General features: G+C 38.8%; 5 protein-coding genes, 2 non-coding genes and 1 pseudogene across 7 annotated transcripts; all 8 read right to left on the bottom strand.

The window, feature by feature from the left end:
- Positions 1–1,143: 1,143 nt before the first annotated feature.
- On the bottom strand, positions 1,144–2,879 carry LOC110761293 (60S ribosomal protein L40-1). Its single transcript, XM_021963744.2, has 4 exons — positions 2,645–2,879; positions 2,451–2,553; positions 1,446–1,512; positions 1,144–1,299 (listed from the first exon to the last, which is right to left on the bottom strand). The coding sequence occupies exons 1-4, from the start codon at positions 2,832–2,834 to the stop codon at positions 1,273–1,275; spliced, it is 387 nt and encodes a 128-aa protein (XP_021819436.1). The 5' UTR covers positions 2,835–2,879; the 3' UTR covers positions 1,144–1,272.
- Positions 2,197–2,297, bottom strand: LOC148293295 (small nucleolar RNA snoR99). The gene has a single exon (XR_015825984.1). It is a non-coding gene; the product is annotated as a small nucleolar RNA snoR99 (small nucleolar RNA).
- Positions 2,880–3,623: 744 nt separating the features above from the next.
- LOC110761283 (Ribosomal protein S11 family protein) lies at positions 3,624–5,663 on the bottom strand. Its single transcript, XM_021963732.2, has 6 exons — positions 5,533–5,663; positions 5,042–5,161; positions 4,911–4,956; positions 4,535–4,620; positions 4,246–4,375; positions 3,624–3,905 (listed from the first exon to the last, which is right to left on the bottom strand). Exons 1-6 carry the CDS (start codon positions 5,533–5,535, stop codon positions 3,838–3,840), a joined length of 453 nt encoding a protein of 150 aa, XP_021819424.1. The 5' UTR covers positions 5,536–5,663; the 3' UTR covers positions 3,624–3,837.
- A 603-nt stretch (positions 5,664–6,266) lies between these two features.
- On the bottom strand, positions 6,267–10,178 carry LOC110761326 (DNA-directed RNA polymerase III subunit 2 pseudogene; annotated as a pseudogene).
- Positions 10,179–10,736: 558 nt separating this feature from the next.
- Positions 10,737–13,302, bottom strand: LOC110761521 (uncharacterized). Its single transcript, XM_021964006.2, has 5 exons — positions 12,894–13,302; positions 12,540–12,778; positions 11,927–12,039; positions 11,328–11,468; positions 10,737–11,225 (listed from the first exon to the last, which is right to left on the bottom strand). The coding sequence occupies exons 1-5, from the start codon at positions 13,150–13,152 to the stop codon at positions 10,970–10,972; spliced, it is 1,008 nt and encodes a 335-aa protein (XP_021819698.2). The 5' UTR covers positions 13,153–13,302; the 3' UTR covers positions 10,737–10,969.
- Positions 13,303–13,438: 136 nt separating this feature from the next.
- LOC110761529 (uncharacterized) lies at positions 13,439–15,981 on the bottom strand. The gene is made up of 5 exons (XM_021964015.2): positions 15,699–15,981; positions 15,361–15,599; positions 14,554–14,666; positions 13,934–14,074; positions 13,439–13,828 (listed from the first exon to the last, which is right to left on the bottom strand). The coding sequence occupies exons 1-5, from the start codon at positions 15,925–15,927 to the stop codon at positions 13,579–13,581; spliced, it is 972 nt and encodes a 323-aa protein (XP_021819707.1). The 5' UTR covers positions 15,928–15,981; the 3' UTR covers positions 13,439–13,578.
- Positions 15,982–16,098: 117 nt separating this feature from the next.
- On the bottom strand, positions 16,099–16,178 carry TRNAL-UAG (transfer RNA leucine (anticodon UAG)). Its single transcript has one exon. It is a non-coding gene; the product is annotated as a tRNA-Leu (tRNA).
- An 836-nt stretch (positions 16,179–17,014) lies between these two features.
- LOC110761551 (chaperone protein dnaJ-like protein) lies at positions 17,015–19,448 on the bottom strand. The gene is made up of 8 exons (XM_021964036.2): positions 19,163–19,448; positions 18,963–19,080; positions 18,756–18,875; positions 18,585–18,671; positions 18,281–18,357; positions 18,027–18,154; positions 17,604–17,740; positions 17,015–17,256 (listed from the first exon to the last, which is right to left on the bottom strand). The coding sequence occupies exons 1-8, from the start codon at positions 19,333–19,335 to the stop codon at positions 17,179–17,181; spliced, it is 918 nt and encodes a 305-aa protein (XP_021819728.1). The 5' UTR covers positions 19,336–19,448; the 3' UTR covers positions 17,015–17,178.
- Between the last annotated feature and the right edge of the window lie 504 nt (positions 19,449–19,952).

The raw sequence follows: 19,952 nt of genomic DNA, 5'->3' as shown, positions 1-19,952 counted from the left end.
GATATTCCAGCGAGCATAGGCGGCAGTGGCGGCTGAGAACGGTCGGGATGGGTAGGCGATGTCGCGCTGGTTCTTTTGGTACCGGTACCACCCAAAATGGTGGCCGGATGTGCCTGTGGTGGCCCAAAAAGCCTCCGGATGAATAGTAACAGCAAACGCGGGGGGTTCTGCTCACAGGAGAGAGGGAAATGGGAGAGTTTCTGATTTTTATTCAAATAAAATTTTGAAATAATTACAATTGTGCCACTGAGGATTTTTAGATCATATCTCTTTCGTTACAACTCTGATTTGAACCCACCGCATGTCTACGAACTCGTCTCAGTACGATCTTCGTAAAAATATTAATCGCTGCCCCAAAATTCTTCCGGATAAAAATGACTATTTTGCACCTACCCGAGGGCAAAATTGTAACTTCTTTTTAAATTAAATTAAATCTCAAAGTAACTTCTTTTTAAATTAAATTAAATCTCAAACTTATCAATATTTCGGGTCGGGATGTTACAAGAGAAGTGTGGAGTTTAAATAGAAAATCTCAAAAAACATGGGTACTCATATTTGACAATAAAACATAAAAAAATCAAATAGGTAAGGATTGAGGCACCAGGAGACCCCAAATACAACTTACAAGGGTAAAAAGAAAAGGGCTGAATAGCAAAGGGAAAAATGGGTCGGTCTCAGATGTTGGGAGCAGTTCGAACTAGTAGGAAACCAGCTCTTCATCGGACATTCAAATTGAGCAAATGGATTATAATACCACTTAATTTCGACCACCAAAGAGAGAACATTTCCTTCGGTTTTCTTTCGAGCATCAACATAAACCGAAAGGGAAATGTAATTTTCGCTACATCTAAACCATCGAACATCCCAAGTCTTCAACACGACTGAATAACGACTTGACATTTCCTTTTAAATTAGGTAGGTTATTGACATTAGAAATTTAACAAAACATCAAGGCAGATGTAGATATCCGCATCTGGAGACCAATGCCATAGCTAAAAATATGAAACTGGCCAAAGACTAGACAAAGCAAAGGGCAAGAAAAAACCCAGCTGCATTCACATCACACAAAGCTCGACCAAAAGGAATATTCAAGCAGCATCTGGAAACCAGATAACAAAGCAAATATAAACCAAGAGACCAAAATTATCCCAAAATTCATATATCTTAATATAAACTGCACTTGTTTAACTCCAAATACAAAGCAAATGACTTAACCGAATTGCAAAATTCAAACTCCAGTCTAGACAAGGGGAAAATTACTAAAACAATAGTCTATTTGACCTTCTTCTTTGGCCTCAACTGCAAGAAAACAAATGAAGACAGCTTCAGTTTAGAACAAAAAGAAAATCCTAAGCATATCAATCATAAACTTATGCAATTCTCTGATCAAACTTCAAATGCTAAATAAATAAAAACTAAACATGTCCAAGGAAAGATAAAAGTACCTGGTTGCTGTGGCCACACTTCTTCTTCCTACAGTTCACTGCCCTTGGATGCAGACGAGCATAACATCTAAAAAACCAGAAAATATATAAAATTAGCTGCGGGTGGGACAATCATACAACCTCAAGTGTTGAAAGACCAATCAGGCAAATATGGAATTAATATTGGAAGCCACAATACCATCCATTGAACATAAGTGCAACACTATAGAACATGTGATTCAACATTAACCTCTACAATCTTCATGCGGAAAGTTTTGCACACAATTTGGTTATCCCAAATCTAGTAAGCAAATTTAACAAGCCTAACATTTTGACCCACCCATGACATCAACTTAAAATAATTTATGCCAGCTGTTAAAGTTAAAGAGTGGAATAAATGTTGAAACATGCATAACCTCAATTCATTTCAGTAGAAAAAGGACGCTAAGTAATTGTCACAAAAGTTAAGCTCATGAGCTGCCGCAACCTTAGAATGATACCCCACCACACCCACATGATTAACTCACACTAAATGGATCCAGCCAACAAATCTGACGAGTGGGGATAGAAATTGGAATCAAATTTATGAATATATTCATATCCTAAAAAGAAATTAATTAATATCACTAACGGTTAGCTTAAAGCAGTTAAGCCAACTTCCTCAGACCCAGTCCCATATCAAATCTCAATTAACTATAGGACCAAAATGCAGCAAGTGTTTCACATAGCTATGATATACAGGGTTTACAAAGTAAATATAATCATAATAAAATAATGTTCCACTCATGAAAATCAACTGCAAGTGATTGAGCCCAGCTGACAAAGTTAAGAGAATGGAAATTTGTATTGGGACAAGTATAACCTCAATTACACATTATCAGAAAAGGAGGCTAAGTAATTGTCCCATAAGTTTTCTAAAACTAAATGAATAATAACAGAGTAGAACAAGAAAACCCAGCAAGGTTCTCTAGTAAATCACTTCATTTACACATAAATAAACAGATTTGAGGTGAAAAAGAACATTACTTTCTGCAAATCATTTTGTCCTGGTTGTACTTGCGAGCCAAAGCCATCAAAGAAGGCTCAATAATACCTCCACGGAGCCTCAGAACAAGATGAAGAGTCGATTCTGCATCAAACAGAGCAACCAAATTAGACTCCATAATCAAAAAATCAAACCAATCAATTCAAAAACCCAGATAAGAAAGAGGAAAACTGACCTTTCTGGATGTTATAGTCAGCCAAGGTGCGGCCATCTTCGAGCTGCTTGCCAGCAAAAATCAAACGCTGCTGGTCTGGTGGAATGCCCTCCTTGTCTTGGATCTTGGCCTTGACATTGTCGATGGTGTCGCTGCTCTCGACCTCGAGAGTGATGGTCTTCCCGGTTAGGGTCTTCACGAAAATCTGCATCTTGCGCTGCCTTCGTCTACGACTCAGTGAGAGGCGGAAATGGCTTCGTCAGGGTTTTATAATCTTTGTTTCTAGGGTTTCATTTCGCTATGAGACAGGGCTTGACCCGAACGGACCCGATGTAGTTGGGCTGGTTGCTTAGAAGCGTAACTAATCTGGATTGGGCCCTATTTTGAGAATTCTACACTTACCCTAGACTTCAACATTTTTCTTTTTAGAACCATTCTTTTTCTCAATATTGCTAGTGACACCATTTTATTACACTAAACTTTTGGACACCAATTCATGTAGCAGTTTTTCGTTTGCTATGAGTTAATAAGGTTAACAGTTATTCCTAGCATGGTATCCCCCCGGACGTTAATGAGCCAATGCGTACAAGGTCTTATAAAACACAATAAGTTCAGCCCTAGCATACTAAACAATGACTCCATCACTTTTTCGATTTAATTGAAACAATCCAATCAAGTTCGACACACCAACGTGTAGAGAGAAATGGGAGTATTTAATTTGTCTCTAACATTACTATTGGGCTGAGAAGCTAGTTGTTAGTAATTGTATGTCCTGCTCATCCCAAGGTAGTGAAACTAACACTGCTCTAGTAGAATTTTTGTGTAAGCGTCCCTTTTGTTCTTTAATCCTCTCACACGGTAAGCTTTCGCTAAACTTGACAGCCTTGAGTGTTTAGATTTCATGATTATTTCAGCGGCTATCTATTTTCTAATTAATAGCATCCGATTATTTCAGCTCAATCAAGAACAAAACATAGAATCCAGCATCCGATTAAAAACCTTGAAGAAACAAGAGAATAACAGCATTTGATGTGTAAAGCTCAAATGATAATTGTCAACCAAATCAAATTCTAGTTCTCTTTTCCGGCACAATAATCTAACTAGGTTTAAAACTACATCCGAGCCGATAGCAAGGCTGATAATAAATTTTTTTTATCCAAAACAAAAACATCCCAGAAACCACATCGCCAGCTAAACCACACAATTGTAAGCAATCACAACCTTCTTCCCCTTCTGCCACCCTTTCTACGAGTACTGTCAGTGGGAATTGGAGTCACATCCTCTGCCAAAACAGGAAAAAAAAACATCAAGAACTTAACTCAGGATTGAAGATTACAAAACCAGCACCTCAAATGTTTAACTTAGATGACATTGTTTGTGTCTCTACACTACAAACCCAAAGTAATTATCGTATATCAGGCATGAGCTCTAAGTGCTTTACATAGGGTTCTATAAAAGCAGCAAAGCCATATGACCAAATTTCCAGAATTTCCAATCATTCAAGGCATCAGGAGAGGCACAGAACACATTTAAAACCAATAGTGGGAGAAAAGGGTAAAAAAGATATGGATACATAATAAATTTAGTAAGGCAGACAGAAATAAAACAGCAAAGGTAATTACCAATACGACCAATTCTCATGCCAGAACGAGCCAGGGCTCTGAGTGCTGATTGGGCACCAGGACCAGGAGTCTTAGTCTTGTTCCCTCCAGTAGCCCGGAGCTTTATATGTAAAGCAGTAATGCCAAGCTCCTACAAAATCAATACTAAGAGTCAAGAAGCAGTTTTCTGCATAATATCAAATTACCATCAACAAGCGGGGTAATGCAGTAGCCAATTGACATAATCATCCAGCAAGACATATAATTCAATGTATACAACTGAAAACCAGTAGACGGAAAACATGCAGACCTTGCACCGTTGAGAAACATCCTGGGCTGCAAGCATGGCTGCATATGGTGATGATTCATCTCTATCAGCTTTCACCTTCATACCACCTGCATTTGGGAAAAAGGTGATAGAGTATTATAGCAACAGCAGGGGCACAATCAAAAGAAAATTATCTTCAAAATGCCAGGACTAAATTGCCCGGTTTATGAAGAACATTAACAATGAAGAAAAAAACAAATACATTAATACTTGAGCACCCATCATTCGTACACATCACTAGTTTTGATGACATAGCTCTACAATGAATTATGGGTTGACTAAATTACTGGGGAGAATTCCAAAGCAAAAAATACCAAAACATTATTTCAATTAACAAAAGAGAAGTTGAATATTATACCAGTGATGCGAACAAGTGTCTCCCTTCCAGACAGGTCAGTTACATGCTGCAATTAGAAAACAAGAAATTTATATATAACTTAAACTAGTAATAATAGTTACAAGATTCAAGAACAATAAGATAGTGCTTACAATGAAGGTATCATTAAATGAGGCAAAAATATGAGCAACACCAAAAGCATGCTCTCCATCTCGGAGAGCAGGTCCGAGAGTGACATTTTCCTCCTTGGGCTCCCTGGTCTTCCTTCTCGACTACAATACCATTTGAAAGAAGAAAAACAAAATCAAAACTTTATACAAGTAATTGAATGGTTCTAAGCTTAATCATAGTAGAAATGATATAGCGCATCGGAAAATTATATTATAAACAAGATCAAAATACGAAGTTGCTGATAAATCTAATCCTCTGAAAAAATACACCAACAAAGTTGAATCATGTTGTGTTTGGTTGGCGAGAAAACTCAAGAGAGAGAAAAAAGTGTACGTTCTTTTCATATTTTGCCTTCACTTTCTGGGCAGCCCCAGAGAATGTAAATACCATAAAATACTGATGGATCAGGAAACGAGGCAAATGGGATGAAGCAGATGCAACAGAAAGCAGAGATGGAGAGAAAGTTGCTTACCATGGCTACAAGCAGGCGATTACTTAGAGGTTATTCACAACTGTGGCGCTCAAGCTCAGCGCTTTCAAACCCTCTACCTGCTGAGATGAGATGGCTATATCTCTTGTTATGATTTATAGTTAGGGTTTCTCTTTGGTTTCTGAAATGACCTGATTACCCTTTTAATTCCTAATTGTATAGTTTCTCTACCAGACTACACCACTTTGTTTTCTTTTTCTTTCTTTTTTTTTAGTGATGAAATAAAATACTACAAAAACCTTTTGCCAAAAAAAAAAAAAAACACACTTATTTTTTTTATTTTTTATTTTTTTATCAATTATGGTTTGCTTTATTGGATTCAGTTTTTTGTTTCATTGGGTTTTGGGTAGGGGCTATTATAGAATGCCAAAAGTCATTTTTGGTCCTTATAGTTTGGCACTTTAATCACTTTTGACCATGTAGTTTCAATTCCGTCAATTTTGCCAGTATTTGTAGCAATTCAAGGATATATTAGTATTCTTGTCAATTTCTTTAACGATATAAGGGGCAATGTCAGTCAACCCAAAATCCTTGAGCGTCAATTTGCCTCATATGGATTAGGTTTTTGCTTCATTTGGTTTTGGTTTTTTCTTCTTCATTTTCGGTTTTTTCTTCATGGAGTTCGATTTTTTTCTTCATTAGGTTGAGTTTTTTGCTCGACTTGGTTGGATATTTTGCTTCATAGGGTTTGATTTTTTTTTCTTCCTCGACTCTCTCAATTATTAAATTATTTAAGAAGAGAGATGATTCAAAGGGGCATATTTATGTGCACCAGTTGATATGTACAACACTGTTATTTACTATTTCAAAATCACCTCCAATTTCTTAAACCAACATCTATGTCATGCCGCAACTGCCTCACAATGGAAAAGTAGAATACGTTGAAGGCAGGCACCTTTCAATTTGTACTTTGTCGTGTCAATAAAAGTCAATAGTTGACAACTTCATTCCTTGTCCGCCTCCGTCGGTGTTATGCGAGGAACAATGTTCATCGATTGGAGTTCCTGGATCAAGAGCTTGCAAGCATAAGGCATCATCGCAGTATAAATTTTATCCCCAGTTTTACACGACGAACAAATTCTAGTTTTCAGCTTATGGCTGTAATAGCCCAGCAAACCTCTCTTTGCAAACATGAACTTGAAAAGGGTCACTCGTGAGCATTAGCCGCTCATAAATCAAATTGCTTGCACCATAAGCAATCAAACAATCACGCTCCATTTCTCCAACTCGAAGTCCTCCATTACGGGTTTTTCCCTCGGTAGGCTGCCTAGTTAGAGCAATTTTGGGACCGTGACCTCGTGCGTGCATTTTATCCAGGACCATATGCTTCAACTTCTGGTAGTAAATTGGTCCCATGAATATACATGCCTGTAAAGGGCAACCTGTGATGCTTGAGTAAATGAAGTCCTTGTCATCGTAGCTAAACCCCATCCTCACCAGGGTTTCTCTTATAGCTTCAACCCTGTCTGCATGACCACTTGGTTCACCAAAGGCACTGCCATAGTGAAATTTCCCACATGACACTCCTGCTTTGCTCCCAAGAAGCTCTATCATCTTGCCTACAGTCATACGACTTGGAAACCCATGCGGGTTCATGATTAAATCGGGGCAAATGCCGCGTTCTGAAAATGGGAAATCTTCCTGCTGGACAATGGTACCACAAACGCCTTTCTGCTCATGTCTGCTACTGAACTTGTCACCAACCTCTGGTCTGCGAGTATGGCGAATTAAGAATTTCGTACATAAATTATTATGTGCATCAGAAAGAGTCACTTTATCGACCACACAAGATTCTCCGTGAGGTCCATTGTATCTTACTTCACCCTTTTTATACGGAATTTTTTTCAAATCCAATTCCGTTGGTTCCCACTTGTGACACTAGGCACATGTTTATTCACTTAAATGTCATTTGTTCTGATAATTTCCCCGGGTGCAGCAAGTCCATCATCATCCAGCACTCGCATCTGTCCAGAATAAACTTCATCTCTATTGGGCCTCACTATTCTGTCGCGTGCCCCATTGCCATGATTTTGAAGGGTGGCAAAATATCTTTTCATAAGAATACAATGACCAAAACCACGATCCAGAGATGCCTTGTTCAAGACTATTGCGTCCTCTATGTCATAGCCACTATAACTCATCACAGCAACAGTTGCATTCTGCCCAGCTCCAAGTTTGTCATGGGCCACCAGCTCAATTGTCCTTGTTGTCAATAATGGTCGTAGAGGATACACCAAAAGGTAAAGCAATGAGTTCATCCGACGTAGCTGGTTATATGCAATATTTCCCATTGCTTGCTTTCCCATAGCACACTGGTATGTATTTCTAGGCGACTGGTTGTGATGAGGATATGGTATTAGCCCCGCAATAACACCTAAGATGGTGAAAGGCTCAATTTCAATATGGGTTGTTTCGGTTGTCCCCTCATCTTCGTATAGAGCAATCAAAGCATTGTTCTCCTCACTAACATCAAGATACTCAATCAGCGCATCAGTTAAAAAATCATCAAAAATGCGGATACCAGCCTTCAACTCCTGCATATGATGTTCTTTGACCCTTGGTATGCCCTTGTCGGCAATAACTAGTGGACGACAAACGCGGCCACCATCAGAAGCAATGTAAACACAATGCTGTTTCTCATTAACAAAAACACTTACAAACTCCCCAATATGGCCAGCTCTGCGCAACTTTCTCATTGCAGTGGCAAATTGCTTTGGGTTCCTATGCTTTCCAAGTATGTTTCCATTGAAAATAACCAGAAAAGAATATGATGTGTGAGCTCATTTGCTGACAGTAGTTCCAAGCCTTCAACACCCAAATTTCTGCATAGAGACTTTAATGGGCCTTCCTCTTCATCAGTTGTCACATGAGTCATCAAGGCCAAGTTTTTTACCAGTCCACAAAGTTCTCCTTCTGGAGTGTCACACGGGCAAAGCATGCCTCATTGGCTAGGTTGCAAGGCTCTAGGTCCGCTTACTTTCTGTGTCTTCTCAAATTTTGGCTGGATTCTGGTCATATGGCCCAGACACCCTATGAAGGATAACCTAGCTAGTACCTGTGTCATGCCTTTACTGTCCTTCTTGAACTGTTTGATATTAAAGTTTCCGGTAGACAGGGTTCTTTCCAAGCCAATAGTAATATTATCGTTCTTCATGCATTCTGCAAAGTCAAAACAGCTAGACCTGCCGGCTTTGTTGAAAGTTTTTTGTCTGCGGTCATCTTAACTTGAGTAATCATTGTCTTGAACAGATCCTCAAACAGAAGAGTTATTAATTGACCAGATAACTCAATTCGCTTGTTTCCAACATAATCCTTGTCATCCATTGCATCCTTGTTTAAAGTTGCATCCATTATGCGTCAACATGACAGCAACATATATGCATTTTGGATGAAGATTGTTCTCACTCCGAACATTAGCAAGAAACACATCTTGAAGAAGTGTGATTACTCTAGCACCATCCTTCTTAGATGAAGCACCAGCAAAACCAAACCTCTTCACCTTTGGCTCCAGGTAGCCCAAGGCTTGCTCTTGTGTATATATACCTTCCTTTGCACAATCCTCCATAGACGGCATTAGCAGGGCAGCATATCGAGGATCTCTACCAACTATCTGTACTTCTTGATCACTCTCCATTCCCATAGCCTTCATGACCACCGTAATAGGAATCTTTTTGACAAATTGGATAAGTATCAAATAGATCTTCTGATTTTCCATCTGAATAACAGTCTTACTTTTTATTCTCTCTGAGCTACTAGTAACAGATGCATTTAAGTTCCCCTTGTTAAAGCACCTTTTCATTCCCTTTGATGATAAAATATCCTCCAGGATCAAGGGGGCACTCACCAAGTTTTGCAAGCTGAGATTCAGTTTTCCCATATAACTTACAGCAGCAACTCCTTAACATAACATGCATTCTTCCAATTACAACACCTTTCTTCTCCATCTTTGTCTTTTGACCACGAATTTTTTGAATGTACTCTACATATACCCTTATCGGAGCAGCATATGTCATATCAGATAAGCGGCATGTATGGGGAGTAATTGGGTCAGTGACTCCATAAGATGTCTGGGAGGGCTCACCAATGGAGATTTCCTTGAACCTAAAATACATACTTGGATCAACTTCAGACACAATCCGATCATTGGCACGAACAATTTTCTTGATTCCAGTGTTCACAAAACAAAGTAATTAAACGAGTCCAAATGTTGCTTTACCAGCCCTCTCACCTACATGTTAACATAATTCCTTTCTTTTTAATTGCACTTAATGATAATAACAACAACAATGAAAAGAACAAAAATGAGTACAATAACAAAATTTAGAAGGAGAAAAACGAGTAAATGATCTATGTTCAGTTCAAATCTTTAGAAACTCAGGTACAAGCGCGAATTTGTCCTTGGCAGATTTGATAGGAGCGGCGAGGAATTCCTTATCAATGGCCGGGTGAGGAATTTGAACCACATTAACAATGAAAAATCGAAAATTGGAGACGAATTAAAACCCTAAACCCTGACCTCAAAATGCAAATAACAATTCATTTGTAGTTTGAGAGGGAGAGAGAGAGAGAGAGTACCATTTCTTGCTGTTGTTAGGAGGGTCGGTGAAGGAGCCTTGTACTACGACCATGTTGAATCGCGCTAGTCCTTCTTGAGGGGTTGTGTGTGTTTGATTCTGTAGTTGTTGTACAACTAAATAAACAGAGAGAAACAGGGAGAGGGACAGGGAGAGGGACAGAGAGGTACTGTTTTTTGTTTTTTTTTTTCTTCTCATTAAAGTATTTTTTAATCAAATTATATTTGCATATCAATGATCATTCAATTTTTGTTTTTCCTTTTCTTTTCGTTGTCCTTTCCCCTCTATAATATGATGAAGATGAAGAACCTTCATATAGTGCCATCTTAGGTAGTGAAGCAGTTAAGAAACTTTACTTCAATATGACACTCCATATTAGGTTTAGCAAATTGTGTGGAGTTAATAAATAAATCAACTAGGTTTACTCTAGATGTACTTTCCGTTCCAATGTTGAAAGATGTTTCAAGTTTGAATCTCACGCCCAAATTGATTATGAAAAAAAAAAGTTTTTAGAATGAACAATATGCCTCTCAATTAATCAAATTCCCATGTGTTAGCAACTGGTAGAAAGTTTTATAATGTAGAGCCAGATGAAATCCAAAAACCAGAAAAGATCAGCCAAAGATAAAAATGATTATATATATATCTCTAAATGCAAGCATAAATTTTGTAATTCTCAGGTTTGTACATTTAAGGCTAGAGAGTTAGTATCAATATTATTAACACAGCCGCATTCATCCCATGAAGGTGCTGGGTGCCAGCAAAAATGGAAAAATCATAAGAAAGAAGTCACTAATCCACTATATCTCTTCTGTGGTAGATGACTTTTAAAATCCAACTATGGTTTAAGGTCGAAGGGATGAAATCTTTGGTGCCACAATCTCAAGAAGTCCTTTTGGATTGTCTACGTGAACCCAATGGCCTGATTCCGGAAGAACGTGAACTGAAACCTTCCCCTCCGATCCATCTCCTTCCCGGTTGGCAAGGCTTTCAAGCTGTTCAATATCTTCTGCGTCCCAACGATCACTGTTCTCACCACGCACAACAGCTATCTCCATATCTTTCGGGGGGTGCTCCAACAGAGGCCAATAAGACTTTTCCCTGCAATAATTCACAATCACAGAAGATGAAGGGGTCAGGGGGAGGGAAAAAGATTTCCATTGCTTTTACTAAACACTGATCTCAAAGTAATGAGATATTTACTGGTAAGAATTGAACATCTGGACAGCAACATCAAGATCAAACGCCCATGTCTCATGATCTCCATGTTTCTTGAGGTTGCTGCCTATCCAATGTGAGAATGATTTTGAGAACCCAAGTTCAGTCAAATGATTCATAAGCCACCTGAAGCCAAGAACCAGATTCATCACATAAAGAACTTGGAAACATGAAGGGCAGACATAGGATAATTTTGTAACTCCTCACACAACCAAATTCTGAAGCAAAAAGCAAACGTCCTACAAATGGAGTTAACTTGACACCTGTTCAAGTTTAACCAATGTAAAGCTAGACAGAATCCAAGGCTTTTGTATGTGCCGACATTATTAAGCAGATGAATTCTTTCAGTAACATCTTCCACTATATGATACACACTTTTGGTATGAAGAATTAAAGTATCTGAATAAACTTAAACTCTTTTTGGAATACAGTCATCTCCGAAGGGGTTAGCATACAGAAAAACACTTAGAAAGAACTCCACCAGGCACCAATTTCTGAACGTTTACGCCATAACACTACGACGCTACAGCATCGAAGTACACACAATAACCAAATAACTTATCATAAGAAGAAAGAGGTTTTACTTTCGTGATGGAACTGATGAAGGTAGACTCTGCAATGCGTGCAAAACTCTCTCAACTTCCTTATTTCTGTTTTCAGGGTTCACTTCTCCTGGAAGGGAATCCAATACCCAGAGCTGTTCTGGTCACAAAGAAAATAAAAAGGGCATCAAAAGGAAAAACTCACTAGCCCACAGGCCCTGTTTGACAACAGGAGCCATACTAAAAGCAGTACTTGCTTGTAAAAATAAACAAGGAAACTAATCAAGATTTATGCAACATAACCAAATCGCTAAAAACCCTGCTTATTGGTTGGAGAGTTTTCAACATTCAAGGTTCAAGAAGCTACAAGTGGGGTCCCAATCGTTGATCCTAGAGATGCTACAAATGCAAAGCAAAGAGCTCTTAGAGCCAAAAAGCGTAGAACTCACTCACTCCCCAACCCACAAAACATTATTTTGACTCACAATATATAATCATTTTGCATCAAGGAAAGATCCAACAGCCTACACTCAAAAACTTCCACATTTTGATTCACTTTGCGGGACTTAGATAATAATTCTAGTTTTTTTGTTAAGCTCAAAGCAACTTCAGCGCCAATGAGAAAGGACAAGACTTTGAGGGGCAAAGTGAAAACCTGATTGGGCAACTTAGCAGAGTCACCGTAGTGACCAAGAACACAGCTTTGTGCAAATTGCAGAGCAACCTTACCACCAAACGAGTGGCCAAGAACAACATCGGGCCAGGCCCAACCTCGAGTCTGAATCAAATGAGCCAAATCATTAGCCACATTGACCAAATCATGAGGTGGGTTCAGACCTTCGATCTCAGCTGACCTCCCATGGTTCCTCAAATCCACAAGCACCATTCTCCAACCTACACACAATCAAAGAAAAAAGAAACAAAATTAGTGTTTTTTTTTTGCCAGAACAAAATCAGTGTATTTATGAAAACAGAGGAATTAATAAACCGAGCAGAGAAGACGAGAGACCAGATGGGCTGGAGAGATTGGAGAGGAGGGTGCGAGAGAAAGATCTCCAGGTTCTGGCGGAGCCCAGTAGGCCATGGAGGACAAAAGCAGTGGAGTGGTAGGCTTTTGTGTCGGTGGAGGGCCGGAGCTCTTCGTATGCTACGGTTTGCAATGGCCGCCGTGAGATAACGAATCGGGTCAGGAGGTCGTGAAGACCCGGTTTGTTTCCGATGGTTCGCGCCATGGGGGATTTGGCGCTACGTTTGGGCAAAGAGATCATTAAAAATACAGACTCTGCTAATAACGACTACCACGACGTCGTTTGGTGCAACAAACTGTTAACCTGGAATAGATATGTCACACTGCACATCAAAGTAATGTAATATCAGATTTGCATTAGTTCGATTTAGGCCTCATACTAGTAGCAATAAAAACAAATATGTAAACTCCCTTAGAATAGTTTATAAAACTTTCGTACTGTTGAAGATAGAAATTTTTTAGAGAGACGTTATGTCAAATTCGAATGGTTTAACGATATCGATGTGTGAAATTGAACAAGATGCCTCTGAATCAATCGCATTGGCTTCTTCAACAATTGGTTATAATGTAGAAATAGTTCCAGAAAAAAGCCAAAAATTGAAATACACCATATATTTTCTGCGACAGGTGACTTAAAAGTTAAAACCCAACTATCATAAAAAACTTGTCATAGGGATGAAATCCTAGGTGCCACAATCTCAAGAAGACCTTTTGGATTGTCCACATGAACCCAATGGCCTGACTTGGGGAGAACATGAACTGAAAACTTTCCCTTCGATCCATCTCCTTCCCGATTGGCAAGGCTTCCAAGCCGTTGAATCACATCCGGGTCCCAACGATCACTGTTCTCAGCACGCACAACAGCTATCTCCATATCTTTTGGGGGTTGCTCTAACAGATGCCAATAGGACTTCTCCCTAATATTTTGGATTCATAGAAAGATGGAAATGTAAGGGGGAGGGAGGGAAAAAAAATTATTGTTTATACTTCTAAGAACTGATAGAAAATAATAAGAAATTTACTGGTAAGACTTGAACATCTGGACAACACCGTCAAGATTGAACGCCCATGTCTCATGATCTCCCTGTTTTTTGAGGTTGGTGCCTATCCATTCTGACAATGACTTTGAGAACCCAAGTTCAATCATATGATCCACAAGCCACCTGAAGCCAAGAACCAGATCTATCACATAAAAACTTGGAAACATAAACGTTATATGATATATGACGATCTTTGTAACTCCATCATGCAACCAAGCTTTGACGCAAAAACAACAGTTTCATAATGAGTTAAAAAGACTCCTGGTCAAGCTTAAACAAAGTAAATCTAAGATGGAACCCAAGACTCTTGCTTGAGTGAAGCAATCTGACGGTATGGGCCAATATTATAGAGACTTTTGGGCCGGAGAATTAAAGCATCTGAATAAATTTAGCAATGTACGAAATGGTGTCAATCTCCAAAGGGGGTAGCATACAAAGAAAGAACTCCACCCAACTGACACCTACTTTCAGACCCAAAAAAAAAAAACTGACACCTACTTCTGAACCGTTTACCTCATAATAATACTGGCAGTTACACACTCCAGCACCCAAGTACACAAATAAGAATCAAATAATTTATCATAAGGAGAAAGAGGTTTTACTTTCGTGATGGAATTGATGAAGGTAGACTCTGCAATGTCTGCAAAACTTTCTCAACTTCCCCATCACTGCTTTCACGGATCACTTCTCCTGGAACGGAATCCAATACCCACAGCTGTTCTGGATCACAGAGAAAGTACAAAGAGCACAAAAATATTTTTAAGTGCAAGTGAACTGAGCTTTCAATCACACAGGTTCATAAGCTTTTAAATGATTTCTTTGTTTCCTTTTAGCTATAAATTCAAGAGTTAGAATTCACTAGGCAACTGACTAAGCTGGCCCTATTTGACAGCAGGAGTCGTATAAAATGAAAAAACAATGTGATAGATAATCCTTTCTTTGGTTTCAATTTGAGTTCATTAGACGACACATAGATTATGAAGCAGTACTTGCTCATAAACCAAACACAGGAAACTAAGCATGATCCATGCAACATTCAACAGAGCAACGCATGATAAGAATTTATAAGTTTACAAGCATTGGTTGGAAAGTTTTCAACATCCACGGTTCAAAAAGAACGTGGAGAACCAAAAGTGTCGTAATTACTCCCCAACCCAGCAAGAAAAAATATGATTTTGATTCACACTATATACCCATATTGTATCAGGGAAGGGCACAACAGCCTACAAGCAAAAAACTTGCCAATTTAGTTCATTTTGCTAGAATGATTAGATTAGATTTATTTTATTTTTTGGTCTGAATGATTAGGTTTTATTATGGTTCTGGTTATTGGATGATGAAAAACTAGAATTTGAATAACTTACTTAAACATTATGCCAAAATAAAGCAACTTTCAGCAAAGAGAAAACCTGCTTGGGCAACTTAGCGGAACCACCATAGTGACCACGAGCACAGCTTTCTGCAAATTGCAGAGCAACCTTACCACCCATGGAGTGGCCAAGAACAACATCCGGCCATGCCCAACCTCGAGTCTGAATCAAATGAGCCAAATCTTGGGCCGCATTGACCAAATCATGAGGTGGGTTCAGACCTTCGATCTCAGCTGACCTCCCATGGTTCCTCAAATCCACAAGCACCAATCTCCAACCTACAAAAACACACACAATCAAAGAAACAAATTATCAAAATCAGTGCTTGAAGAAAACAGAGGAACCAGTAGAACTCGAGCAGAGAGAGGAAGAGTGACCAGATGGGTTGGAGATATTAGAGAGGAGGGCGCGAGAGAAAGATCTCCAGTTTCTGGCGGAGCCCAGAAGGCCATGGAGGACAAAAGCGGTGGCGCGGTAGGGTTCTGGGTCGGCGGAGTGCCGGAGCTCTTCGTAGGCTAGGGTTTGCAGTGGCCGTCGTGAGATTGTGAATCGGGTCAGGAGGTGGTGAAAACCCGTTTTGTTACCGAGGGTCCGGGCCATGGTCATGAAAGAGAAAACTGTCAAGTTGTCAACTACTCTACTGTGTTTCTTTCAGGCATGAGCAAACTACACATAATAGTGCAAAAAATTATGAGCTATACGACGTCGTTGCTCCTCTCGCGCGAGTACTTAACGGAAAGTGTTAATATTAACAAAAAGATTAAAAAAAGTTTAATTTGACAGCTGTGGGATTTGAACCCACGCCCTTTCGGACCAGAGCCTAAATCTGGCGCCTTAGACCACTCGGCCAAACTGTCTGTTGATAATAATTTAGACAAATGAATTATATATACCCTAATTAAACATATAATCTTGATTTATCTGTGTCTTATACAGCTTAATTATCCATTTGGTAGAATGATTTGGTTTGGTGGTGCTTAAAGGAAAGAGCTGATAGTTCTTTGGAAACTGAACAAGTTATGAATGCTTCATCAACTTCAATGGGTTATTGGATCATATAGGAGATACTATCTTTTCTCATACAAACGATTGTGAATCCTATTATCTTTTTGTTCTTTTTAGTGGATTTGGCTCATAGGACAGCCAACAGTGTGAATCCTATTATCTTTTTGTTCTTGTGTTGATACTTAAACCCTAAAACCGGAGCCTTAAATGACCGTTTTGTACACTAAATAATCAACCGTGTCAATAAATGAAACTAACGTTAAAGAAAATTGAGTAGAAGTGAGGTTTCTCAACACATCCTTCCTGCACAGAGAATATCTGTTAAAGTTATAATTCTGATTGCAGGAAATCCTGGATTCTAGTTGCCAGCTGAATTGGTCATACAAATAAATTCATATTGGTTATGTCTGATCTCACATTGTAAGCTCCCTTGCGTATCAGTTTCTTTTTATTTAAGTAATTAGACTATTTTGCAGTTGCTCTGGATGTGATGGTCAATATAGCTTTGCTTCTAATAATATCTGATAGAATATGTAAACAAAAAGTAAACTTTTCATCTAAATTCGCATTCTGCTCAACCAAGTACCAAATCCCTACATCTCATCAACCAGAAAACTTACAATGTAAACTTAAATTGGTCCTCCTAGTTTACATGAGGTACTCTGTAATTAAGACAACAATGCCAATATGCAGGGAAATTGTGACAACATTCTATTGCCTTATTTTATTTTTACACAATTTTTACTTTATATACTTTCTGTGTCTTTGGACAGACGGCCAGGAATGGGAAAATTATTCCCAAGCTACATCGACAAGAAGATAACACTGGTAAAGTTATTTGTGTGGTTTGCTTTAGTCAAATGGATCTATCCGTGGGTCGTGCTCGCTTGCCATCATCATCCCAGTGCAGAGGCATGTTGGGCACATGACCTAAATGAACATGGAAGATGATTAGTACTACAAGAGAGAGATTGGCATTACAATAGATCAAGAAACAAATTGCAATTAAAGCTTTAACACTAAATCTTTTCTTTGGGAAGTACGACAAATCATCGTAAGTCTGATAATTCTTTCTTCTCTTTTAAGCTTAGTATGACTAAAACCATAGGAAAACATAATAAGATGGATTTATGGAGAGATTTGAAGCATGTGTAGCACATGCCAAGACAAATGATCAACAACACCAGTAGATTAGTATGATAAATGGCAGTTCCATAAACTTCAACATGCCAAATCATATCTCATGAACAAGCCACCTTGTATAACAAATTCCATACCTTTCCAGCACCAGAGCAATTTTGACACCTCTCAGTTGTGGGAACTCGCAAAGGGCGGTCCAATGCACTAGATTCTGATATAGGATTGATGTTCAAGCACACACCACTTGCGGAACATCTAGCACAGGCCAAGTACCCTGTCCAAGTATGATCAGACAAAATTTTCAAACTCACACAAAAGAACAATAATTATGCAGAAAAAAAAAAAAAAGGAAAACACACCCCAAAAAGAAGTAACATAATAAGTTGAAAATAACTTTTGTGATGAAAAAATTTCAATAAATTTGAAGAAACATAATATTCACAACATCATCCCGTTTTTGTTTAATAAATAAAATCGTCGAAGAGATCCTAAATTCAAATGCAACTGTTGAGCATGAAAATCTGTTGGCACTCTTGTATTTGAGACAAGTTGAAACATACCAGTTCCGTGGCAGTATTTGCACCTTTTCTTCTCTTGTTGCTCAACATTGTTAGCTTCAATAACCATCAATGCTGAAATAACACCCACTGCCCCACCCGAGAAAGATGCCACAATGGGATCAACCTGACTGAATTCAAGATCCAACAGAAGTAAATTAGGACACCAAGTAAGCAAATCCGTATTTCATAGAGACACAAATATGGTTGCTTGAACTTTAAATTCGTAATCAGGAAAAAGCATGTTCAGTAAATACCTTAATTGCAAAGGCAAATGCATGCTGCGAATGAAGTCTTCATATGAGGTACCTCCTATACCTAATTTTAGTTCCAACTGCCACAGAGAACAGTTTGAGACATTTATACATATAACAGTAAAGTGCATCAACATATTTAGCAGCACAACGCATGAACTTTAAAATTAATATTAAGAGGAACATGGGGTCACTAGTCATAAAGAGGTAAGGAAAATGAAAATCTACTTAGAATAATAGTATAGAATGAGCACCATACAGTCACGAGAAAGAAACTTAAATTGAAAATCTACATTTACAGACTTACCGTTGGTGCAATAAGGCCCCCAAATACAATTACAGTAGATATCATTGATAAACTTGTGAGGTAGAGCTGCTTCAATGTCTTTGGTGTCTACATGACAAAAAAATCACACAATGTTAGCCGAAACTAAAAGGCAAGCTTAAGGAAGCTTGCTACATTATAAATAAAACTCACCACATGATTGAGAAAAGGGATAGTTGATGGAATGTCAGGCATCTCATTTGATTCTTCCTCGCAAGCCTCATCGATATCTTTTGCCATCTTTATACGGTGCTGTACCCGCAATCTCCTTAGCTACACAAACCAAAAGTATCAAACAAAGAATATGCCACAATTCTCTGCAAAATGAATACTCAAGAGAGACCCTTTTAGAGTTTTGACCTCTTCCATAAGAAGGAAAATCTTGTTGCGCCTGCTCCTGATGTTGTCCTGAATTTCCTGCAGCTGCATCTGAACAAAGTCCTGTACCGTCTCTGGCCCTTCTATGATGCAAAAAGTGCTGAGAAAAAAAAAAAAAAAGCAAATTAAAATTCAGCATTTTCTCATCAACCAAACACCAGGAAGAAAATTCAATTAATTACCTAGGGATGTTATCTCCGGAGGAACCCTCCTTGGAAACAGAACAGGAAAGTTGGGGACGTGAGGAGGTGAATTTGGACAGGGAGAGGCGTCTAGGGCTGCCATAAGAGGAGGTGCAGGGAATTAGGGTTTTGGAGGAAGGGAGAGGATGAGAGTGGAGAGAGAAAGAAGCCATCTTCCTAAAACTTCTATGCTCTGCTCATCGTTATCATCCAAACGCAGTAGAGAGAGGAGAGAGAGAGAGGGGGTTTGGTGAGTGAACAAAGGAATCTTTGAGAGGGTTTGAGGGGCATCTTTGGTAAAGACGGAGACAGAGAGATGAGGCTGATGGGTTAATGCCACGTGTCACTCTGCCAACTTCGTCTCTCTTGACCGTTAAGTTGTTATTTGTGTTTCCGGCAATTACCGCGCCGCTCATACTGTTGGCTCTTACGATTATTTATTTATTTAATTTTTCTGGTGAAATGGGCCCACTTGCTCAACAAACAAATTGAGATCAACGGAGAGGCCGAAGTCCTCTCTCAGTACAGTGCAACTCAAGCTCAAAATTTGGCCGTTTGGCCGACTTGTTTCTACGAGTAATTTTTTGGTGTGACATTTTTTATATAAGCGATATTGGAGGAGGGAGGGGAGATTCAAATATAATTTTTATTTTATTTTATATAAGAGATATTGAAGGAGGGAGATTTTCTTATACACGCTGCCAAAATTTCATGATCTGCAAGTCAATGTACTTTTTCCCTTGGCTAGACACCATTGGTCGAACACAATTTTCAAACTGTAGCATAACAC

The sequence above is a fragment of the Prunus avium genome, chromosome 7 (genome assembly GCF_965620075.1).
Source record: "Prunus avium chromosome 7, drPruAviu1.hap1.1, whole genome shotgun sequence".
Classification (NCBI taxonomy): domain Eukaryota; kingdom Viridiplantae; phylum Streptophyta; class Magnoliopsida; order Rosales; family Rosaceae; genus Prunus; species Prunus avium.
The sequence above is the reverse complement of the archived record's forward strand: the minus strand, read 5'-3'. Positions and strand labels throughout refer to the sequence as shown.